Here is a 26,727-nt window from a genome sequence, read left to right as displayed (position 1 = left end):
TCATGTTACTGAGCTGACAAGCCTGTAAGAGGAACCTGTCATAAATCAAGGTGGCTGTGACAGTGAGAGGCAGGTGAAATTTTTTCTTTTTTTTTAACCCAAAGGGTAAACTGGAGTTGCTGCAAAATTGCTGACAGGTATGCAGCGTGCTGTAACAGCTTCCAGAGTGTAATGCTGGGTCAGGCTATATTTTAACTGTTACTTAATCAGTTTAGTTGTATCTTAGTTACAGGAATCAACTTTTTTTTACCCCTTTAAAATAAACAGTAAAGACATGAAAAGTTTTTGTCCAGACCCTGATACAGCATCCAGGAGATTTCATGCTTTTGGACATAAAGTCAACTGAGATGTAAAATCAGCCTCTTTTTAATCATTGTTTCACCAGTATTATAAGAAGAATATTCCATAAAACTGTAATTCTGAGATTACTGATGAAAGCTGTAGAGATTTATACATTTATAAACACATAATCAGAGATGCAGTGTGATCCCATTTAAAGATAACACCCAGAACAATAAGAAAAGAACAGATATCTGTCTTAAAATGGTCTTCAACTGTGCTTTCTCATGCTTTCTAATAACAAGATGCAAATGATTAGAAGATGATCTGCAGTTTGGCATGGATTACGCTGAAACTTTGCCAGAGGAAAAACAAAGGCTTTCATGAGTGTCCAAGCATGTACTCACTGGTACAGAAGTCTCCAGAAATACAGAAAATAGCCTGGCAGAAATAAAATATCATAGGAAATGTGGAAAAATACAACAACGTTCAATTCATTTGCTGGATGTGTAGTCAAATATGCTTTATTATTTACATGTAAGTCATCACAACTATTAGAGTATGTGTTTTAACAACATAAAAGAGTCAGAAGTACAAATCTGAAAGGAACATATTACCAATGATCTTTTAGATAAATGTGCTTTAATATTGGTTAGTACATGGTTCTGTTAAATGCTTGGTTATGGATATGGTAAAGTCAAGAGGATAGTATAACAGAATGCTGACTGAGCTCCTGTCTAAGCTCTGTAATATTGTTTCAATCATCATCTTCAATTATAAACAAATATATAGTATAATACTGATAGTAACTTTCCTAACAGTAGAATAGCAAAGCTCTAGTTTTAGATCATTCCTTTCCTGATTAGACAGAGTTAACCCATTTAATCCTTATTCTATTACACCTTGAATAGACCTATGAAATGAATGGCATACAAAAAAACAAACAAAATAATAAAAAAAGTAAAAAAATAAAATAATACTAATAAAAATAATGAATAAATAAATTTAATAAATCAACACATTTATATTTTACATTTTAAAATTTAACATTTAAAAGGATACATTAAGAATTTAATGTATTTTTATCAGGTAGTTTCGGAAAAGGAAAAGTAAGAATTAATTAACAAATATTACTTTGTGTTTCATTATTGCAACAATATATTGATTGGATTCTAATCAGTTAATTATTCGAAAGGGGCTCTTGGTTTCCCACCAGGCACATATGTGAACACTGACATGTCTGCATGTATGAAAAGAGTAATTTAAATCCTACATTAATAAAATGCTTTTTTGAACCTATAATTATCAAACATGGAATTTAACCCGGAGGTCATGTGACAGTTTACACCAGCCATGTAAAAATGTTCACATGAAACCAAGACAGCCTGCAAAGTCATTTACTGTGTGTAAAACACCTCAACTACTCGTTTAAAACCATCCCAACACAAAAGTGTATGTAATTTGAGGGATTAAATGGGTTAAAGGAGTACAGAATAACAATCAGCACCTTGGACAGCATCTTGAGAGAATCCCAAATCAAGATTTCTTTCAAGCACTGGCCCATTGTTGTGTTTCACCATCCATTGATTTCCAATTATAACGCATTCAACTCAGCTGTCATTCTCACTCAGTCATTATTCAGATACTGTGTAAAGTCCACCATACGATGATTTCAGGAAAGTCCAGTCTCATCTCATGTAGACAAAGAGATTATAGATGCCTGCTCATCTTACATATTTACAAAAGCCACAGTTTTCACTGGTCCCGTTATGAGGAGCCTGTAACTCCGTCGCGAGGTTTAGCGTCAGTGTCTGTCGGTGGATGTTGCGGTGGAGCGGGGCGAGCGATCACGCAGCGGCTCAGCGCGGGATTCACTTTGACGGGGACAGAGGAGCCACAGTTATCCCGCTCATATTCCTCCTGTGCCCTCAGCATCTTCCTCTTCTTCATCTTGCTTTTGTGAAAGTGGTAGGTGGTCAGTGACAGTAATATAATCCCTATAATGACCATCCCCAGCACGAGAAGCGCCACAGTGGATGAGAAGGGCTGGAGCACGTGCTGAACTTTCTCCGCGCGCGTCCCGTTAGTCTCGGTCGCTCCGTTAAAAGCGCCCCACGTAATCTCAGACGTCTTCATTATTCACAATACGGGAATTCAGCTTTACAATTCCAAGAAAACTGACTAGAAATATCCGCTAGTCGTTGGATTTATTTCAGCCAGTTAGCCATTATGACAGCCCTGAAAATAATTCAGAAAGGAGAAGAATGAGGATGTTTCGAAACTTGAAAGACATTTTATTGAGTTAACTGACAACAAAAACTGCTTTTGGAAAATAAGGTATGCTAATTAAATGTTTTATCCGTACCTGATATAACAGCCCGGTCCCGTTCACTGAATTGGTGTTGGAAAAAAGGTGTTGGTTGGAAAGATGACTGCCCACAGACCTCTGACGTATCCTGTAGGCTATTCATTACGTATTCTGCGAGCCTTCGCCGCAGCTAGGCTACGTTGTGAAAGCCTTGGGAAGGGTGTTAATGTTTTATCGTAAGTGCGTAATACGACAGATGTCGATTTTTGAACTAATAAATATTTTCACGTTTTAAATTTTTTTGACGTTGTAAGAACGTCCCCTTGTGACGTTTAAAGAAGATTCTTACCATGTATAGGTTATAGAACTAGTAGCCTACAACATGTCGTTGTTTGTGTCACGCACGTTTCACAGTAAAGTGCTTACCAATAAACCAGCAGAGAAAAAGTACAAATCAAATATAAAACTTTACTGTTTGTCATGAGGTAAAGTGCCTCAGAAAGCCGTTCTGTCAGACTCCCTTAGCGCGCGCCCGACTAAAGTCTCTTTCATTCACGTTTAAGAATAACCACAGGTAACTTAAGCGAATCCTCTGGCAGTCTGGTAAAATGACTTAAATTTGCCCTTTAAATGTGTATGATAGTTGTTTAAGTCAGACTTAACGTAAACAGTAGCCCAAGAGAGCGTTCTCATTAATCTCGAGATCCAGTTCGTGCTCCCCGATCATTTTTCGCCATTTATTTTTAATGACGCATGAGCTTCGGACTGCTCACTCGGCCAAATAAACCTCATGAGAAGGAACATTTGGAGCACCAAAGGCTAGTGAATCAATGAGGTGCTCAAGTAAACACTTCACAGAAAGGGATCGCGTGGACATGCATTTAAATGAGAAAACAACCAACAATAACAAATCCCGAGAAAGATAAGCTAGAGAGAAGGTGCTGTCCAGTGCTGAAAATATCCTGTAGCTGTAAATTACATGCATGCGTAAATCAGGATGCCTTTTCCCTTTGAACAGGAAATTTGAATGTAAATTTCTCTAGGGTTTAAAACGTATCAGACAAAGAATGTCCAAGAAATTTCATTGTGCTATACTGTCACTGGGCTGACAGTTTAGATTCCATTGCTAGCTAGCAACCACAGTCTTGACTCTACTAGAACAAATAATTTTCTACAAAGAAAAAATAATGAAAATTTATTTATCCTTAGGTCAAGATACAGAAGAGATTTAGGGAAATTTAGCATTACATCACTTGCTCACCAGTGGATCCTCTGCAGTGAATGGGTGCCGTCAGAATGAGAGTCCAAACAGCTGATTAAAAAGATCATATAATAATCCACAAGAAATCATCACAACTCTAGTTAGTCAATTAACATAAAAATACATTAATAGGTGCATTTATAACAAACAAATGCACCAAGTCACAGTCAAGTTAACTTTAACTTGACCATTTCTCCTGGCCAAAATATGATTCTATAATCTTTAATGAAGCTTTGCAAAATTAAAAAGTACATTGGGTGTTCTCTCCTATTAAACCCACCAATATATCAGTTTAGAACTGCTTTTACTTGTAAATGGTGCTAGATCTGTACATATGTCTCTCCTGATTCAAACAAGCCTACTTATTCACTGCAGAAAGCAATATTATAAATAGAGATATGCTGATGTTCATTTAATGGAATCGAATCTGTACCTCAGGCTCTTCACTGTCCGCACTGAGTTTCTTCTTTGACACAGGAAGAAACTTTGAAAAGTCATTCTTATAATCTATTACCTCAAGCAGGGTTAAGATGCTGACCCTTAACCCCAAAATGGTCCAGTTATTGTCAGACATTTCTTCTCTTGTGGTTCTAAAGTCTAGTGACAGCTGTCCCCATCTCTTCATGGGCCAGACAGATCTGGACACATCTTGAAACTAGAGCTAAATTGCCTTATAATCTTCCACTGGACCAAGAGCCAATAAGCAAGTCAACCACTTGGCTGACCTCCCAATAGTCTATAATTAGATGTGAACCCATTCACCCCAGCCACAATATACTGTACATATACAAGTAAAAATGGGCAATTCAGTTCACACATTCCTTATAATTTACAACAATACTGTCACCATGGGGAAATAGAAAGCTAAGATCCAGGGAGTAGGAGAGATAAACAGCGCCTTGGCCATTTCATTACCTCTAGGTTGCAGATCATAATTTTCAGTGTTTTACAGTATTACTATCTACTGCATATGGAGAGCTGCTCTCTTACACCAGATAAGATAGACCAGATGTAATAAATCTAAGCTTTTCTGTCGCTAATGACAACATGGCACATCTCATACTCACCCAAAAGGCACTGCAGTTGATCCATTCTTTATGACAGAGGAGCCATAGTCACATCAAGCTAGAGGCATTAACTAGCATGGAATCTTCTCAACTGCATTGTAGCTTCTTCTTTGAGGTGTACTGGAGATACCCATAATATACTACCCATCTATTTTGCATCCTTTAGCCTTAAAGGAATAGTTCAATTAAGAATGAAAATTTGCTGAAAATGTACTCTCTCAGACCATCAAATATGTAAATGAGGTTGTTTCTTTGGAAATTATTCTGATAAATTTAGCATTGCATCACTTGCTCACCAGTGGTTTCTCTGCAGTGAATGGGTGCTGTCAGATTGAAAGTCCAAACAGCAGATAAAAACATCACAATAATCCACACGACTCCATTCCATCAATTAAGTCTCATGGAGCATTAAAATGTTTTTAACCTCAAACAAGTCCTCTATCCATAATATTGCTTTCTCCAATGAAAAAGTTTTCTCTTCTGAATAGGGAGACAAATATTCACAGATCAAGCACCAATCCACAAAAACAGTCGAATCCTGTTCTCAACAAATATGCCTGTGGTTTTTAATGTGAGAGGACAACAGGGATTAGACTTTTTCACTTGAGGTGTTATCATAGATTAAGGAATGTTTTTTGGCCAAAAGTGACAGTTTAAAGTTAAAATGCCTTGAAGGATTTGTTTCTTACAGATCCAAATTTTCACTTCACAAGATGTTAATTGATGGAGTGGAGTCGTGTGGATTATTGTGTTGTTTTTATTAGCTATTTAAACTTCCATTCTGATGGCACCAATTCACTGCAGAAGATTTATGGGTGAGCAAGTGATATTCATTTTTTTTTTCATGGAACATACAATAAGATATTTATAGTTAACTGTCCAAGCTTTTTTTTCATTCATTGAACTTTTTTTTTCAAAGCAACATTTTCATTGAATAATTAATCTTATACAAAGATATTGTGCTTTTAAAAAAAGACTTAGATTACAGTGCTCAAGATGTATGGGCTATCACATATATCTTTAAATGGTGCTTTTTGTCTTTTTGTTGGTCTTCATCCACCTTTATTGCATTGAGGAATGCTGCTAAACTTCCCAAGAAAGCCACAGAAGTTCAGAATGACACAAGAATGTAAATGATGAGAATTTTCAATTTTTAGGTAAGCGATTTCTTTAACAATCCTTCTTTAAGAAAAACAATAGCTGCAATCTGAATTTGTATAATCATTAAAATATGCATGTACATTAAGCTCTGGGTGCACAATGCTACAGAGTAATGACTGAAGGGCTACACACTTCTCAGTGCTGAAACAGTCATTAGAGGGGAGAAATAGTGCCAAGGGAAATAGCTTTCCAGGCAGGATGAAGGCGCCTAATAAACTCATGCCTGTGATGGATGACTCTGCACACACAAACCCAGAACACAAAGAGAATATATGCAGCCCAGTCATATACAAACACAATACATCAAGGTGCATTCCTGTCATATCCACCACAACACTACGAGTATCACCTGCCTGCAGATGTTCGGTAAAGGTGATAAGTGATAAGAATCAAAGACAAATAAACAAGTCATCTCCGAACCACACAAAGTGAGTAAAAACAAGCCCACTGTGAAAAGAACCATTCCCTATCATGCCTTCACTGTGTATTTCCAGTATACTGGACAGCACCATTAAATGTGCATTCAAGTTTCCATCAAATCAAAAGGAACGTTGTTTTGGCTTTTAATACAAGTATGTTGAAGCCTAATGTTTTTAAAAAAAAGTCTCATTAAGGCTGCCTTTATTTGATCGAAAATACAGAAACAGTAATGATGTGAACTTTTATTACAATTTTATTAAAATAAGCAGATTTTTTTGGCAGCCATTATTTCAGTCTTTAGTGTAACATGAAACTTAATAAATCAATCTAATATCCTGAGTTGGTGCTCAAGAAACATTTCTCATCACTGTTAAAAACATCTGGCACGCAACCATCTATAGAAGGTCTAAAAGATGAAAACGCAAGAATGGCTTGAAGAGCTGAGAGACAGGGTTATGTTGAGAACTGGTGAAGACTACAAAAAAAACGTTTTGCTGCACTAAAGGTTGAAAGGAGCATGTGGCTTCCACAGTCCTTAATGGAATAAGTCTGGAACATCCAAGACCCTTCCTAGAGCGGTTCTCTTGCAAATTTGAGAAAGAGAGGGAGAAAAAAAAAGGCACACAAAGGACTCTCAGACTGTAAAAAAAAACTCATTTGGTCTGATGAACCCATCAGCATTGATTCCAAGCATCATGTCTGAGAGAAACCAGGCACCGCTCAACACTTCCCAATGAAGCATGCTGGTGGCAGTATCATGCTGTGGAGGTCCTTTTCAGTGGCAGGGACTGGGGACTTGTCAGGGCTAAAGGAAAGCTCACTGCAGCAAAATACAGATATATCCTTCATGAAAACCTGGTTCAGAGAGCTCAGAACCTCAGATTCGACAGAATATTTACCTTCTGACAGGACAATGACCCTAAATAACTAATTAAATAAATAAAAAACAGCGAATTTACTTTTACTGGCTTTGGCCACGCCTCACTATTTAGCAGACCGAAACTGGCAAACTGGCAAAAGCAAAACTAAGCGCCACTTTCAGCACATATTTACCAGGGTAAGACACACAATTTAAACCGAACTTTCCTAGCAATGACGATCACACAGTAGCCTAATAAGAAAACGAGGCAAAACACTTACAAACTGCTGTCCTTCTCTGTTGCTCGGCTGGAAGCCCTTGAAAGACCGACGAGTGTAAAGACCATCAACTCTACCTGCGAGACTCCACCGAGCAAGGACACCGACAGGGCACTTGAGTAATGCCCCCCCCCCTTTCTTCGAGTACCTTACTTTTTGTATAGCTTGTTCTCAAATACTTATTTTGGTCATTTGTAGTCACTATGTGCTTTCAGATCTCTACTATCACTACTAACACTCGGAGAGCACGCAATGTGTGTCGCAGGAAGGCCTATCCGACAAATCTACGGCCTGTCCCTCTGACCTTTACTACTACGTTCTCTATTCCAGTTGGTCTCTGGAACTGCCAGTCTGCTGTTAACAAAGCAGACTTCATTTCTTCTATTGCTAATCATTCCGGTCTCAACCTCATGGCACTGACTGAGACTTGGATCAAACCTGAAGACACTGCCACTCCCGCAGCCCTCTCCACTAATTTCACTTGTTCCCACACTCCTCGTACCACTGGGAGGGGTGGAGGTACTGGTCTCCTTATATCAAAAGAATGGAAATTTGATCAACAGCCCTCACCTACAGGTAACGTTTCATTTGAATCACATACTGTAACCCACCCTGTTCAAATCCACTTTGTGGTCATTTATCGTTCCCCAGGTCAATTGGGAAACTTCTTGGAGGAGTTGGATGTGCTGCTATCAAACTTTCCTGAAGAGGGTACTCCTATGGTACTGCTTGGTGACTTCAACATCCACCTAGATAAACCCCAGGCTGCTGACTTTAAAACTCTGCTCGCCTCATTTGATCTCACGCGAGTGTCTACTACAGCGACTCACAAATCAGGCAACCAACTGGACCTCATCTACACGCGCTGTTGCTCCGTGGACAACTCTTCAGTTGCTCCACTGCACACCTCAGACCACTTCCTCATTACTGCTAACCTAGCACTTACTCCTGAAGCGGCACACACTCCAAAGCAGGACACCTTACGACAGAACCTGCGCTCATCTTCTGTGGTTTCATCCTCGCTTCCTGCACTCTCTCAGTTTTCAGCTCTGGACACGAACAGTGCTATGGACACTCTTTATTCCACTTCAACCTCTTGCTTGGACAACTTTTGCCCACTGTCATCTAGACCAGCACGCACCACCACCTGGCTATCCGAGGTTCTCCTTGAACATCGCTCTAAACTCTGCAGAGAGGAAATGGCATAAATCAAGAAATCAGTCTCTCCTCTCTTCCTTCTCTGCAAATGTCTTCACTGCTAAAACATCCTACTACCACATCAAAATTAACAGCTGTTGTGACGCTCGGACACTCTTCAAAACTTTCTCTTCTCTTCTAAATCCGCCTCCACCACCTCCTCCATCGACTCTCACAGCAGACGACTTTGCAGTTTTCTTCACAAATAAGACAAGAAGCATCAGTAACCAATTCTCCACACCGCAGACTGAGGATAACTTCACAATGACCGATGCACACTCTTTCTCCTTCTCTCCACTCTCAGAGATGGATGTTTCCAAACTTATCCTGTCCAATCATCCTTCTACTTGTCCACTTGATCCGATCCCCACTCACCTCCTTCTAGCCATCTCTTCTTCAGTCATACCTTCACTTACTCACATTATCAACTCCTGTCTTCACTCTGGAACATTTCCCTCAGCATTTAAGCAGGCTCGGGTAAGCCCACTGCTTAAGAAACCATCTCTAAATCCAGCACTTCCAGAAAACTACAGACCGGTATCCCTTCTGCCATTCATTGCATAGACACTTGAGCGAGCTGTGTTCAACCAGCTTTCTATGTTCCTTGTACAGAACAACCTCCTGGACAGCAACCAATCTGGCTTCAAAAGTGGCCACTCAACTGAGACTGCCCTGCTCTCGGTTACTGAAGCCCTGCGACTGGCAAGAGCAGCTTGAAAATCCTCAGTACTCATCTTACTGGATCTGTCTGCTGCTTTTGACACTGTTAATCACCAGATTCTCCTGTCCACCCTCAGAAAGATGGGCATCTCTGGAACCGCACTCCTGTGGTTGAAGTCCTACCCCTCCGATAGATCCTTCAGCGTGTCTTGGAGGGATGATGTTTCAAGTCACAACAACTTGCTACTGGAGTTCCTCAAGGCTCAGTACTTGGACCACTTCTCTTCTCCATCTACATGACATCATTAGGATCTGTCATTCAGAAGCATGGCTTTTCTTATCACTGCTACGCTGATGACACCCAACTCTACTTCTCATTCCAACCAGATGACCTGACAGTAGCTGTTCGTATTTCAGCCTGTCTAAGTGACATTTCTAGCTGGATGAATGACCATCACCTTAAGCTAAACCTTACTAAGACAGAACTCCTGGTGATTCCAGCTAACCCATTGTTATATGACAACTTCTCTATACAGCTGGGTTCATCAACCATAACTCCTTCCAGGACAGCCAGAAACCTAGGAATTGCGATGGATCATCAGTTAAGCTTCACAGTCCACATTGCTACAACGACCCGGTCCTGCATATTTGCCCTATACAACATTAGGAAGATTAGACCCTTCCTATCAGAGCAAGCCACCCAACTTCTTCTCCAAGCTCTTGTTCTCTCCAGACTGGACTATTGTAATGCTCTCCTGGCGGGCCTTCCTGCATGTACTATCAAGCCTCTGCAATTGATCCAGAATGCAGCAGCAAGGATAGTCTTAAATGAGCCAAAAAAAGCTCACATTACTCCTCTCCTCATCAGGTTACACTGGCTACCAGTAGCCGCTCGCATCAAATTCAAGGTACTAATGCTTGCCTACAAGAAAGCTTGCACTCTTAAAGTGAATGACGCCTTGTGGTGCCATCCCAAAAAAGTACTAAATCACTCTCACTGACCTTTTCCTGGACTGTGCCCAGCTGTTGGAATGACCTCCCAATCTCAATTCGTACAGCGGAGTCTTCTAATTTTCAAGAAACATCTAAAGACTCAACTTTTTCGCCAGCACTTAACCAACTAATATTAGCACTTTTCCTTTTCTTGTCTTTCATATAAAAAACCCCTGTTGTATTCTGTTGTATACACATCTAAGATAGCTCTGTAAACTCACTGAGTGAACCAGACAAGTTCTGTGACTCAAACTCATATCTCTGGATAAACCTGAAAATAGCTGTCCACCATTCAATCTGATAGAACTTGAGACGGTCTGCTTAGAAGAATGGCAGAAAATGTCCAAATGCAGATGTGCAAAGCTTGTCACATTGTACCCAAAAAGACTTGAGTATGTAATAACTGCCAAAGGTGTTTCAGGTACTGAGTTAAGGGTATGAATACTTACGCATTTCAATTGTGAAATTTTGCAAAAATAAATAAATACATTTGCAAAGTTACCTAAAAATCTTTTTTTTTGGCCGTTTTTGCACAATTTGGTGTATGAAGTGTAGATTGATGAAAGAAATATATATTTTTATGGGTTTAAAGGGGTACGTGTTGTTGCTAAAATTATCATTATTTTGGGTATTTGGTGCAATGCAGTTTGTTTGTGGTTTAAGGTTAATATATATTTTAAACGCTCACGCGGTTGCGTTCCGTCAGTGCATTCCAGGAGTGTTGCGTCTGCAGCAGTGGCGGACTGCAAACGCGTCCTGTGTGAACGCACAAGGAGTCCGTTCTGCTTCAGCACCACATACGTAACGCACACGGACTACATACGCACTGCAGACGGATTATGTGTGAAACAGGTGTGTTTAAAAAAATAAAAAAAATTCCCTGAAGCAAACCCGGCAGCATCTTAGCTGTATACATCCGCGCTAAAATATCAAGGTGAAAGTCATCATAGCTTGTGTAGTATAGACCCAGCTCCCTACCCAACTTTGAGAATGGATTAACGGCAATTTTTTTTTTCACCCGATAAGAGTCTCACGTTAACGTGACACAGATTTGTGGGGGCGTGTTTGAATGAGGTGTTTTAGAAAGGCCTTAACTTTGAGAATATCTCTTTGGGTTTGAGACTTTAATCTTTGCAACTTTACAGATATATATATATATATATATATATATATATATATATATATATATATATATATATGCACAAACAGCTTGTAACACTCCAAAGAAGAAGAAAAACATGAAATCGAATCACATGACCCTTTAAAATCATTACGGTTGAACCACTGATGTCACATGGACCATTTTAACAATGTCCTTACTATCTGGGCCTTGAATAAGTAATTATATTGCCGTCTACAGGGTCAGAAAGCTCTCAAATCAGAAATATCTTAACGTGTGTTCCAAAGATTAACGAAGGTCTTATGGGTTTGGAACTACATGAGGGAGAATTATTAATGACAGGCGTTTCATTTTTTGGTAAACTATCCCTTAAACAAATGAAAAGGTAGTACGACAAAGATATAGTGGTCATTCAAACAAATGTTTTATTGTGAATATGAGATTAAGCTGAAGAATAAATGCTGTGTCAGATGCTGGTAATCTCACTCAGTCCATCTCTCTCTCATGCTAATCTCTTAATACAATACAGTTAACGTTTAGTACAGTTATACAATAAGCTTTCATGAAGCAACTCAACATTACTTCAAGTGACTTAGTGACAGAGGCGTAGGCTTTTTAAAGACATTCCGTTGTTGTTTCTTATGTATTTACACACACTCGTGCTGTCGAACTGTTGTATAATGAATGTTGAGAATAGTTTGCGTCTAAAGAGCACGGTTAACGGATCTGATAAAACCAGGGTTGGATAAGGTCACCACTGAACAATGCAAAGTTATGCTGGTGCTAAAGGGTGGCTATATATAAACCTAATCCAATCCCCCACCTGACATGAGCCAGCTAAATGCAGACAACCAGACAATTCAGAAAGATGGATTTGTGTTGAATAATGGACAGTACTTGCAAAACCAAAGTTTTCTTTGAGAACCCTCCATTTCTATTTCTGCCACAGAAATGAGGGAGAGTAAATCACACATTAAGTGACTGTTCAATGTGACAGGAAGGCAATATTCAAACCAGAAATAATGAGAGCCGTTTAACAGTAATAGGTTATAGATGGCACCTGGGACTTCACAGTGGTGTTCTATCAGGATTGACATCAGCTGTGCTGTTTTTTTTTTGCTTCACTGCAAAACAGGGGTTTTGTAGGTAATTTGAGGCTGTCTGGCAAGACGCCACCTGAGTATTCAATTCCTGTCGAGGAGGAGAGGATGTAAAGAAGGCAAGAGGCAGGAAAGGAAATTATAACCTGCACTCTAAACACAATAAATCACAAAGATACGTGTGGCAATGAATCTTAAAGTTGCCATCACAATAAGGATACATTTTATTAGTCAAGGGGCATTTTATAAACTCGACATACAAATTCAATGAATAAGGAAATCTTGAGGATATAATGGGTACAGGGACCTAGCTGTGACTGCCTAATAAATGCAACACGAGCTCCTCGTCTTCAGCCAGTGAGAGGCCAGTGTCCAGAGGAGTTACTGTGGACTCCTTCCTGGGCTTCTTCTTGCCCACCTGTGTCTGCTGTTCTTCATCATCGCTATCATCATCATCCTCACCGCTGTCGCTGCTGAAACTTCTCTTCCTGCCACCTCGGTCTGATGAATCGCTGCAAAGACAAAGAAGGGTCAATACACATATGAAGACAGAAGACAAAGGCAAGATAGGCTAGATATACAGTGAAGAGTGGGGCAAGATGTGTCAGTGGGTAAACTGTGTCAGTCGCATTAATCTAGAAAACGGCATACATTTTTTTGTCACATAATCATACATAAGCTGCTGTCTGCGAGTCAGAGATGCAAATGAGATAAAGAATTTTTTTATGATAAATGGCTTCTGCATTAAAATGCAAATACATTTTCTATATGTCACACAAAATATGTTTTACATCTCAAGTCTTTGTTATGTATTGTACACTATTGTTCTAAAGTTTGGGGTTGGTAAATATATTTTTAATTTCTGTTAATTGTGAAAATCATGCTTTCAATTTAAAAAAAGAAAAAGAAAAATTATACACACACACACACACAACACACATAAAATAAAAATACAATTGATTCCTGTGATGGAATGCTGAATTTATTATTTATTTTCAGCAAAATTTCCCCAGATTTCAGTGAAATATGATCCTTCAGAGATCACTGTAATATGCTGATCTAGTGCTCAAATAAAGTTGAAAAGAACAGCATTATTTGAGATAAAAATATTTTGTTACATTATAAATGTTTTCACTGTCACTTTTGATCAATTTAATGCATTCTTCCTAAATAAAAGTATTAATTCCTTATATATATATAGTACAGACCAATAGTTTGGAAACATTACTATTTTTAATGTTTTTGAAAGAAGTTTCTTCTGCTCACCAAGCCTGCATTTAGTTGATCAAAAATACAGAAAAAAATTAATATTGTGATATATTATTAAAATTTATACGGAGCACCTCTGGTCCCACTTTGTCAAAAAAAAAATATAACTAACTAACTCGTGGCCTCAAGATAAGTTAACTCGTGGCCTCAAGATAAGTTAACTCGTGGCCTCAAGATAAGTTAACTCGTGGCCTCAATATACTAACTCGTGGCGTCAAGATAAGTTAACTTGTGGCCTCAAGATAGTGAAGTGTCTGACACATGGACCCTTTGTTATTAAACTGGACCCTGTACTGTAGTGCAATGTAATACTTCACATTCTGTGCAATATTATCTGTTTTAATATTCAGTGTAATATAGTTTGCTGCAGTTCTGCTTCTATTATTTACTAGTACTGTTCATCACAATCAATTCAATTCTGTTAATACAGTAATGTAAATCTTGTAGGCTGCATATCCATAGTCCTTTATAATTCTTCTTCATATTTTATAGCACATATTTATACTTTTTACATGTATATAGGCTACTTGTTTATTTACCAACTTCTATTATTATTTCTATTCCTTTAAATGTCTTGATGTGCACATCAACTGTGACACAAGAATTGTCCCCCGGGTTATCAAAATCAATAAAGATCAAAAAATTTCTTTCTGATTCTGATTTTAAGTTAGCCTATAGTAGTGTGCAGACTGGTTCATAAATTATTTAAGCGTTTCACATTTTGGAAAAGCATGTCCGTGTAGCCTACAATAAAACGTCAGCAGTGGGCGTTCTATGCTTAGGTCACGGTACCTCTGTCTGGCTGTATGTATTTATGTGTATTTCCCGGTATTTCCCAGTTGACGGCAAAGTTGCGGGATGAGAATGCGTTAGATGATCATATGAATAATTGTGACGGCTTTACAGAGGTAAGAGTGTTTTAATTATAATGGTTAACATTTAGTTAGATGGCAAATTACTGAGTTAAGATAAGTTAAGCAGGCTAATTCAACGTTAATGGCTATCAAGTCCGGTAAAATTTGTAACGTTAGTAACGGAGACTAAGATAGCAGTGACTTGATAGCCATTAACGTTGAATTAGCCTGCTTAACTTATCTTAACTCAGTAATTTGCCATTACACTCTTACCTCTGTAAAGCCGTCACAATTATTCATATGATCATCTAACGCATTCTCATCCCGCAACTTTGCCGTCAACTGGGAAATACCGGGAAATACACATAAATACATACAGCCAGACGGAGGTACCGTGACCTAAGCATAGAACGCCCTCTGCTGACGTTTTATCGTAGGCTACACGGACATGCTTTTCCAAAATGTGAAACGCGTAAATAATTAATGAACCAGTCTGCACACTACAGTCGTGGCCAAAAATTTTGAGAATTACATAAATATTGGAAATTGGAAAAGTTGCTGCTTAAGTTTTTATAATAGCAATTTGCATATACTCCAGAATGTTATGAAGAGTGATCAGATGAATTGCATAGTCCTTCTTTGCCATGAAAAATAACTTAATCCCAAAAAAACCTTTCCACTGCATTTCATTGCTGTCATTAAAGGACCTGCTGAGATCATTTCAGTAATCGTCTTGTTAAGTGGGTGAGAATGTTGACGAGCACAAGGCTGGGGATCATTATGTCAGGCTGATTGGGTTAGAATGGCAGACTTGACATGTTAAAAGGAGGGTGATGCTTGAAATTATTGTTCTTCCATTGTTAACCATGGTGACCTGCAAAGAAACGCGTGCAGCCATCATTGCGTTGCATAAAAATGGCTCCACAGGCAAGGATATTGTGGCTACTAAGATTGCACCTAAATCAACAATTTATAGGATCATCAAGAACTTCAAGGAAAGAGGTTCAATTCTTGTAAAGAAGGCTTCAGGGCATCCAAGAAAGTCCAGCAAGCGCCAGGATCGTCTCCTAAAGAGGATTCAGCTGCGGGATCGGAGTGCCACCAGTGCAGAGCTTGCTCAGGAATGGCAGCAGGCAGGTGTGAGCGCATCTGCACGCACAGTGAGGCCAAGACTTTTGGAAGATGGCCTGGTGTCAAGAAGGGCAGCAAAGAAGCCACTTCTTTCCAAAAAAAAACATCAGGGACAGATTGATCTTCTGCAGAAAGTATAGTGAATGGACTGCTGAGGACTGGGGCAAAGTCATATTCTCAGATGAAGCCCCTTTCCGATTGTTTGGGGCATCTGGAAAAAGGCTTGTCCGGAGAAGAAAAGGTGAGCGCCACCATCAGTCCTGTGTCATGCCAACAGTAAAGCGTCCTGACACCATTCATGTGTGGGGTTGCTTCTCATCCAAGGGAGTGGGCTCACTCACAATTCTGCCCAAAAACACAGCCACGAATAAAGAATGGTACCAAAACACCCTCCAACAGCAACTTCTTCCAACAATCCAACAACAGTTTGGTGAAGAACAATGCATTTTCCAGCACGATGGAGCACCGTGCCATAAGGCAAAAGTGATAACTAAGTGGCTCGGGGACCAGAATGTTGAAACTTTGGGTCCATGGCCTGGAAACTCCCCAGATCTTAATCCCATTGAGAACTTGTGGTCAATCCTCAAGAGGCGGGTGGACAAACAAAAACCCACTAATTCTGACAAACTCCAAGAAGTGATTATGAAAGAATGGGTTGCTATCAGTCAAGATTTGGCCCAGAAGTTGATTGAGAGCATGCCCAGTCGAATTGCAGAGGTCCTGAAAAAGAAGGGCCAACACTGCAAATACTGACTCTTTGCATAAATGTCATGTAATTGTCGATAAAAGCCTTTGAAACGTATGAAGTGCTTGTAATTATATTTACATCACAGAAACAACTGAAACAAAGATCTAAAAGCAGTTTAGCAGCAAACATTTTGAAAACTAATATTTATGTAATTCTCAAAACTTTTGGCCACGACTGTACTATAGGCTAACTGAAAATCAGAAAGAAATTTTTTGATCTTTATTGATTTTGATAACCCGGGGGACAATTCTTGTGTCACAGTTGATGTGCACATCAAGACATTTAAAGGAATAGAAATAATAATAGAAGTTGGTAAATAAACAAGTAGCCTATATACATGTAAAAAGTATAAATATGTGCTATAAAATATGAAGAAGAATTATAAAGGACTATGGATATGCAGCCTACAAGATTTACATTACTGTATTAACAGAATTGAATTGATTGTGATGAACAGTACTAGTAAATAATAGAAGCAGAACTGCACCAAACTATATTACACTGAATATTAAAACAGATAATATTGCACAGAATGTGAAGTATTACATTGCACTACAGTACAGGGTCCAGTTTAATGACAAAGGGTCCATGTGTCAGACACTTCACTATCTTGAGGCCACAAGTTAACTTATCTTGACGCTACGAGTTGGGACAAAGTGGGACCAGAGGGGCTCCGTAAATTTAAAATAATTGTTTTTAAATTTATTATACTTTAAATTATCATTTATTTCTGTGATGCAAAGCTGAATCTTTAGGATCATTATCACATGATCCTTTAGAAATCATTCTAATATGATGAATAATTATCAAAGTTGGAAACAGTTCTGCTGCTTAATATTTTTTCAGAACATTTGATACTTTTTTTAGGGTACTTTGATGAATAAAAAGTAAAAAAAAAGAAGCTATGTTTTTAAAATATAAATATTTTGTAATAACAATATACACTACTGGTCAGTAATTTGGGGTCAGTAATTTTTTTTTCTTTCTTTTAAATAAAATCAATACTTTTATTCAGCAAGAATGTGTTAAATTGATAAAAAGTGATAGTAAAGAAAATATATTATTAGAATATATATTATTAGAATTTTTTTTTTTATTTTGAATAAACGCAGTTCTTTTTAACCTTTTATTCATCAAATATATTAGACAGCAGAACTGTTTCCAACACTCATAATAAATCAGAATATTAGAATGATTTCTAAATGATCATGTGATAGACTGGATGTTACATGTGACACTGAAGGCTGGAGTAATGATGCTGAAGCTTTGCATCACAGGAATAAATTATTTTTTTTAAGTATATTCATATAGAAAACTATTATTTTAAGTTGTAATATTTCACAATATTACAGTTTTTTCTGTATTTTTGATCAAATAAATGCAGGCTTGATGAGCAGAAGAAACATCTTTCAAAAACATTAAAAATAGTAATGTTTCCAACTTTTGGTCTGTACTAAATATATATATATATATAATTTGAATAATCAAACCTTTGAATAATATTATAAGCAAAGTAATAAAAAAAGGCCTACCTTTTCTGTTTGTTTTTATAAATACACTACATTAAAATATTTTGAATATTAAAGCTTGCTATGATGAATCATGGATATATCTTTAGGAAAATTTAAATAAAAATTTGGAATAGGACATAATATGTAAAATGATTGCTTGTTTTGTATGCTCACTTTTAATTTAAAAACATCTTGCTTTAAAGTTTGAGAAGACTTTTTATTTTTTTTAATGGCTCCACATTTAAGATGCTCTTTTTGAATTTCAACTGATAGGGAAACACCTTGAAATATAATTAGGCATATTTGTTTAACTGCATCTAATTTCCTTTTTCCTAGAGGACAACTTAAGTAAAAGTGGCAAAGCTTACCCCATCCCATCTCCTACTTATAAACACAAGAGATCCTGTGATGTGCTACTCGTCCTTGATCTTTAAATACAACATCAGCTTTCAGCTGTCGATCTGAGACCACAGAGCATAGATATGCACTGAGAAAGGAAAAGACTTTCCTTGAGCTGATTGAAAATTCTTTGGAGAATGTGCATTTGCAAAACAAGCCACTGAACATTTCCCACAGGACCACTGATGCACCAAAGTGCTTGCAAAAGCAATCATCTGAGATTCATCTAGGAAGCGATTCCTATCACAAACGTGCACTGCATTTTAAAAGCCATCTATGTGCTGTTGAGGTGAATGGGGTTTTACAAAGTACCGGCCCATGCGGGTGACCTTGATAGCCAATGCAGGCAATTCCTAACTTAATTAAATGAGGCTAGAAAGGTGCATTCATGCACATCCAGGGCAAGTAATACTATTAAGGTCCTGTCAAGCGACTTTGAGGTGTGAAAAGCTGTCCTCTGGTCTATAAAAGTTACATTTATAGCAAGAACAAATGTTCAACTCTTTTGTAAAGGAAAGGACTTCCACCATTTCTGGAGTTGTGCAGAATCCACAGCACAATTATTCTGAGCTGCTTAGTTATCAAAAGTTGCAAGTTTTTCACAGCACACTGTGAGTGCTAGACTGTTTAAATCATGTTTTGATCAGAACTTTCTGTGCCTTCCTGAACTCTTTGCAACATATAAGGTTTTATATGTAATGAGATACGTACTTAATGGGAAGGATCAGTGCATTTGTGTTATTTATTAGGGATCTCATGCAAAGTGCTTGCTGCACAGCTCTTTTACATAATAATACAATGAAGAAACCAGGAAGGATGACAGATCAGCACAACGTTTAATTAAGTTAGAAGGTCTTAAATGGTCCTAACTTAATTAAGTGAGTTAAAACATGAACGGTGTACGCATGAACATCCAGGACAACTAATAACATTAAAGGTCTGTCCAGAGACCACCTGGAGGTGGGAAAATCCATCCTCTGGTTTATAGCAGTCAGGTTTGTAGCTAGCGCACATCATTACGATGTTAAGGGCTGGTCATATAAAGTTTAAAATTACTGGCTATGTCCAACCAGCTCAATGACTCAGAATTAGGGATGTGCAAATCAACTAGCTAATTAAAAGCACTCCTGGTAGGAATATCAAAATTAAAGGGAAAAATTACCAAAAATTAAAACTAGGTCATTAATAAATCATGTCATAGTTTATTTGGACCATACTAACATACATATTTGGTTAATAGGCAACAAAACTGTAACCAAGATTCTTTGAAATATCTTCTTTGGTGTTCTACAGAAAAAAGTCAGTCAGTAATACTTTAGTATAGGGGTCAGGTCTCACTATTAACTAGCTGCTTATTATCGTGCCTATTATTAACATATTGGCTGTTTATTAGAAATTATAAAGCACATATTATGACCATATTCTACAACCCTAATCCTATCCTATACTTACATTTAACATCTACCTTAGTTACAATTAATAAGCAGCAAATTAGGCGATTATTGAGGCAAAAGTCATAGTTAATGGATTGTTAATAGCGAGAATTGGACCTTAAAATAAAGTGTACCAGAAAGTCATACATGTTTAGAAGTAATTGACAGAATTGTAATTTTGGGTGAACTATTAAGAAACACTGTGTATATAAGAAAATCTATATCTTGTCAGTTGTTGGAAAGGTTGCATGATTTGGAAAATTTTTAAATAAATAGTAAATTGTCTACAATTTAAAATATTGCAGTTTAAATTAGTATGTGTGCGTTTGTGTTTACAGGTTTGATGTGCTTGTATAGGGCGGCACGATTTTGCCAACATTTTGTAATTATATATAAATTTTTATGCAGCTTATAATAATAATAATAATAATAATAAGCTGCATAAGAAAATACTTAATTTTCACTATTGTACTTCAACCATAAAAAAAACAAGTATATATTTAATAAAATGTAAATAATTTATCTGTTCAAGTGTAGAATCACAATACCCATATTTATAGCTGCCTAAATGTCTTTATCATCAACATTAAGCATCAAGCTTTTGTTTACAGTGCAGAAAGTCCTTCAAATATATATTTTGTTTAGAACAACGGCAACTTAAATTCAGAGCAGATCCAGAGATGAGTGGAGTGAGGGAGAAGCATCTACTGTAAACCTGAATACCGGATCATGAGCTGTTTTTGTGTAAACAGTACTGCACTTCACTCACGATGCAAATATTTAATTAAACCACAGTTTTTACGATTTAATAAATCACACTATATACTGCATATCAATTTTCAATTCAATTAATCATGCCGCCCTAGTTGTTGGATTCCTGATATGATCCGTTAACTGCTGTGACAGGGTCAATGAGTCAGTTAGTTAAAAACTTAAAGACAGAATCATTAAGAGCAGAGTCGTAAATGAATAATTCAGAAATGTTTATGACCGGATCGACTGATTCTCTGAACACTGGACCACTCATTCATTTTACTGTAACTCAGCATTCATAGTAACTTCACTCTCGTTTTTAAGGAATATTTCCAAAGATTCACAAAGTGCTGGCAGGGGCAAAGGTGAGGCAGGGCCAGTAAGATCCTATTAGATTTATGGGAGGGAGGTATCTGTCAAGACAGCAAAGCAGGAAGACCGGTACTGCAACAGGAAAGAGCTCAGGGTTAGTGAAGCCTCTGGCTCCAGTCCCGAACACCAGCCTTTGATATGACGGAAAAGAAAATGGGCGAGCGAGCCAAAAGAAGAGGAAGAAAAAGAGATTTATCAGATTTACAGCGCCAGAGCCTCTCCTGCATTCAGCAAGTGTAGCCATGCAGTAAACACACAGCACAAAGTCATTAAACAGAGCCGCTGCTGCTGTCTATACCGTATCACCTGCACTGTGTTTGTGTGTGTCAGAGAGTGTCCTTAATGCACGTACATGACTGAATGACAGAAAAACAGAGACGTAAAGGTATGGGCCGACAGATGGAAAGACTGAAGATGAATGAGAACAGAGGACGTGATTGGGTTTTACAAGAGAGGATCGGATGAAAGACAAAAAGCGAGAGTGAGAGTAACGCATGGCCCTGCCTCTCACTTTAAATCTGGATGTAATTATGCATTTTATAGATTATCTACAGCCAACTAAAGAATCTGTGCTTAATGCTGCCATGGGGAAAATGAATCATCATGAATCATTTTCCCCTTTAGAGGGATACCTCCTCAGAGAGGCAATTCTGCAGCGGACCTCAGAACAAAAAGAACACCGGATCAGCATGCCTGAGCCTAATCGAACGCTACAAACTCAATACAAGCAGAGAGAGCCGAGGCGGTAATTAAGTATCAGAAGAATCAATTCCTCATTTCAGAATAATTACGGCCTCGTGATGTGGTGTCGGACTGATTGGCTTGATTTACTGGTGTAATGGTTTCCCACTATCACAAAGCCCTGCATACCTCCGCAATGCACTGAAAAGGGTCAGATATGATATTTGGTTCAACGCTCAAATATAGGCTTTCAATTTGAAACTTTTGCATAGTTAGAAACTTTGTATTTTAGAGGAGAGAGCCTTTTTAACGCTCTTAGCTTTTCATGAAAAACTCAATCGTTCTTCATTAGAGGTTTGAGAGATGAAATTGCTGCATGACTTTTGAAAGCAATGAAAGTCATTAATGTTGTTCGCAAAAGCTTTACTCTTACCCTTCTTCCTCCTCAGAGGAGGACTCAGAGTTGCGCACTTTGTCGGGATCAGGAAGTGTGCTGGGGTCAAACTCTTCATTGGCACCTGACAGATACGCTACCACCTCCTCCTCCTCATCATCGTCGTTGTCGTCTTCATCATCACCTTTCTTCTCCTGTGTGACAGAGAGAATTCTTCAATTACATAATGTACTTCTTAATCGTTAATACTGATTATCTGATATCTTATACGATGGCACCTTTCGCAATTAAGATTTTCTTTCACTGTTAACTCTAGCCTGTTTCCACCTGTCATACAATCTCAGTAAACCAGTGATTTCAAAACTGTCCTGGAGGCACCCATGGCCTGCACATTTTGCATGTCTCCCTAATCTAACACACCTGATTCAAATCATCAGCTCATTGGTAGAGATTGCAAGATCTGATTTGGGATCCCATCTGTGGTCAGAAATTTAGGTAAACATTGTATTTGTAGTGTAAATACAAAGCCGGCTTTATGATTTATTGTACACAAAAGAAAATATTTTGAAGAAAATATTCAAAACAAGCTGTTTTTATTACTAATGACTTTCATGGTTTTGAGTGGACTTATCTTTTAATTTAATAAATGTAGTAACTTATTATTACCCTTAAATGGTGCAAATTATTACCTTAGAGTAGTAGTAATATGTTCCCTTAAGGTGCTACTATGAAATTTTTAGGGGTACATACACAAAAGATGTCCTTTTGAGGGCACTGCCCCAGTGACAAGCTGCTGTATCCCTAAAGGTACACATTTTTGCATCTGAGGGGCTCCTACACCAGCTGAGCAACTGCCATTGAGAAAGCTAATGGATAGATCTATCTAGGTATTATAAATGCCTTTGTTGGCCATCAGAGGTACTTCACATCCTGATCAATGGATACAATCTCCCTAAATATGTCAGCTCTTGGATCATTTACAACCAAAGTGTGTCCGTTTCCTCCAGCGATAGTGGTCAAGGAATCGATTCCAGCCCTGTCTTTGTTCATTATAAGTTTCAGAGACTTAACAACTCAGACCTTGGTCTGGTCACAACCAGATTTATTTTCTCACTGTTCTGCTCCACCTCCAGACTGACTTGCTGTGCCCTCAGGCAAGTTCTACAGTGTGCAGCATGACCCCGTGTTCTGACCTCTTCTTCTTTGGTTTAAGACAGAGAAAAATTTATGTCTGTGGCCAAACGGTTTTGTTTTTTTACACAAAACTCCATAAATCTAAATCCACACTGTGTGAATTCACAGATCGACAGTAATAGCACATCTAAACAGACCACCCAGATTGGTAGAGGCTGAATTGTCTGTGCCAGAATAATATTGTGGTATAATCTATTACAGATAAAGGAACAAGACAACAACATGAAAATTATATAAAATAACAGGTGCTTGTTCAACTTTAAAGGTTGAATTCTTCAAAGTGGGTGGTACTTGGTCTGAATAATCTACAGTATAGAACAGCCTTCTGTCGTTAAAGATTTGGTTAGGGGAGCGTGTATATCTGTACTTGGACCTGATATGGGGTTTCTTTAGGTACCGGATACTCTGTATTCAGCTGTGCTTCTGCCTGTGCTATAATCTAATCATGCTTTGTAAGACCCATTTGAATTCTGCTGACAGACCTGTGCTTTGAACAGACGCTCTATGTGCGCTGAATAACGTCAGAGAACGAGAACAGCCATAAGCGGGAGTCAGTATAAAAGACTCCAGAATAAAGCAAGAACTTAAAACAAAAGAAATTAATTAAGAAATTAATACTTTTATTCTGCAAGTATACATTAAAATGATAAAAAAAATTGGACTTTTTAAAAGGGACATCAGATGCTCATTTTCCACAAGTTGGTATGATTTGTTTTAACATGAAAAGTCTATAACATACTTTGATAAAAATTTCTCAGTGGTAGTGTAAAACAACACCTTTTTTACACTGTCAAAAACAACTTTTCACAGCGACCCGTTTTGGTGCATGTCCCTTTAAATGCTAATGATTTAATGCTTGCCCCGCCCCTCTCTTCAGTGTTGTGAGGAGCAGCTCTCTGAGACAGTTACTTTAACAGCGTTTTTTTTAACTAGCACAGTATTCAGAAAGGTGATTTGCAAAGATTAATAACCTTATACTCACTCTTGGATGTGAGGCTGGATCAAGAATCATTTAAACGAACATAAAATGCATTTAGGTAGATTGGGGTGCATTCACTTCAGAAACAAACGTAATCCACTGCGTCTTCAGTAGGCTCAGATATCGGGAGTAAATGATGACTGCTGTGTTCATTATTACATCCAACAACAGAACACCTCAATCGCTTATGAGTCATTCTCATGTACGAAACTGATGACAGCTCACTCAGGGGGGGTCTATGCTAAAACGGCAGTGTCCGTCAATAGTCGTGGGAGGAGCCTTGGTCTATGTGATGTCACTCTGCCAAAAATCTGTGAATGGCTTGATCTGAGACAGTGCTTATTATTTTTTTAAATCAGCTCAAATCATAAGGCACTCGGTGGATTTTTATCATTATAATGTGGTTGTGTACACACTGCCAGCTCACATTTATGTTCAAACACAAATGTAAAAGTGAATTTTGCATCTCATGTCCCCTTTAATCATTATACAATCCTATAAAAAAAACAAAGTTTAGCCAGCAAAACTGCTTAACTGATTTAGGCATATTTTCTGTGACTGTGGCAACCTCAACCTGCAACTCACAAATTTAATTAAAGAAAGGTACGTTTTTTTTTGTAAATTAATGGCATTACAATAACAAATTTACAGAGTGAGCAGCAGGACTCTGTAGGGTCAATCTATTTCCTCAAACGTCTGGAGAGGAGCCCCCCAAAAAAAGTAAAACTGACAGGAAATGAAGCAGCACTGCTATGGGTTACAACACATGCTGTCAAAAGGGCGATTCATTAGCTCTCTAAATTAATCTGGACCATGTAATGATGGACAGATCGACCACCAATCGGGCTGATAAATCGAAGGAATGAGTGAATGCTAAAAGAGTGCTGAGATTCATTGTTAGGGTGGTGATGAATAGTCATACGATCTAGGACAGACCGCTGAATTGATCAGATGACAAACGAGAGGAGAGCAGCAGCTGCATTTCCATATGGATGCGCAGAGCTCAATCCCCCAGCGAGGACAGGCAGAGGAGAGACAGCTGCCATCCTGTGAATTATGCGCTGTCTGTGGGAGGGAAAGGCCAGAAACTGAGTGGCATCTTTCCCCTCTGACTTCCTGTGACAGGAATTCCTCATTTCAAATCATAAACCATTTAATGGACCTTTCAGATCTTCAAATTTGCTTTAAATGTGCTGTTGCTTTAAATTCACATACAATACCAGCTCTCATCATTAACATCCAGCTCTCGAGATGACTTTGAGCTATGGTTGACATACCTCTTTATGCTGTTTGCTCGCTTCCCTTCGAGCTGCTTTCTCCTTCAGTCTTTTCTCCTATTGAAAACGAGAGAGAGAGAGAGAAAAGAAATGACTTAATAAATAGGTGCTCAGGTACTTATATTTGGTCATGCCACAATCTCATAAACATTTCCAACAGCAAGGGGTTGAATTGATTACACAGACTCGGGGACGAGAAAGCACAATTTAACTTCAGTGTTCTGTATTTCTTTCGGAGAGAGAACGAATAGGACTTGATGTTTGTCTTGCCATTTTCCAATATGAAGGGGCGACTAGACTACCAGACACAAATATACACATTACTAGTGACTCACAGATGTCTGGAAGACGGGAAATATTAAGAGGTTGAGGGTTGAATGGAAATCAGAGTGCTGAGAGTGTAATAAACCCAATGTTAAGTGCATTCCGTTGGCTTTTCATTACTTTCGAAATGTCAAATGATGCTAATATCCATCGGTTCACTCGGACACGTCATTGCACAAATATCAGTGCCATAAAATCAAAGTCAGTGGTAGCGGTGGGTTGCCATTAAATATGTCAGAATATATTGCATATTAAGAGTTTTCCCTGAACAAACTCCTAATCTCCTGCTTATTAATAATTATTAAGGTAGTTGTTAATGTTAGGTAGGGTTTAAGGGGTCTAAAATATGGTCAGGCATCAATGAGTGCTGTATAAGTGCTAATAAACATCCAATATTCTATTAAAATGCATTTTAGTAATAATAAAGTGTTACCAAATATTTAAACTTAACATTTTTAAAGGCAGAGATCTTTGGAGATCTCTTTTATCATACTATTACTTTTGGTGTTATATTAGTTTCATGTGACATTTGATTGCCATTAGTTTCAGTTAACTATAACAGTTAATTTTCGTGAATAAATAAAGTTGGTGTGAGTTTGACCTGAGCATATTTAAGAAAGCCAGGAACATTCTTCTATCTAAAAACTCTCTCAATAAGTTATTATACTCTCACAGATCCGCAAGAACACTGTGGTACTCTATAAA

At 38.0% G+C, this 26,727-nt stretch overlaps 1 protein-coding gene across 2 annotated transcripts in view; it reads right to left on the bottom strand.

Annotated features, from left to right (window-relative positions):
• Window positions 1-12,799: 12,799 nt before the first annotated feature.
• ddx10 (DEAD (Asp-Glu-Ala-Asp) box polypeptide 10) overlaps window positions 12,800-26,727 on the bottom strand; it is a 30,338-nt gene continuing 16,410 nt past the window's right edge. The window contains exons 16-18 of one of the 2 annotated variants that reach the window (XM_059526401.1): window positions 25,699-25,755; window positions 22,288-22,442; window positions 12,800-13,215 (exon numbers count right to left, since the gene is read on the bottom strand). In XM_059526401.1, coding sequence (XP_059382384.1) covers window positions 13,011-13,215; window positions 22,288-22,442; window positions 25,699-25,755 — 417 coding nt within the window. In that variant the 3' untranslated portion in view covers window positions 12,800-13,010. The remainder of the gene's footprint in view (window positions 13,216-22,287; window positions 22,443-25,698; window positions 25,756-26,727) is intronic. The other variant, XM_059526402.1, reaches the window with a different exon arrangement.

Source organism: Carassius carassius, chromosome 36 (assembly GCF_963082965.1).
Source record: "Carassius carassius chromosome 36, fCarCar2.1, whole genome shotgun sequence".
Taxonomy (NCBI): Eukaryota; Metazoa; Chordata; class Actinopteri; order Cypriniformes; family Cyprinidae; genus Carassius; species Carassius carassius.
This window is presented reverse-complemented; position numbering and strand designations above follow the sequence as displayed.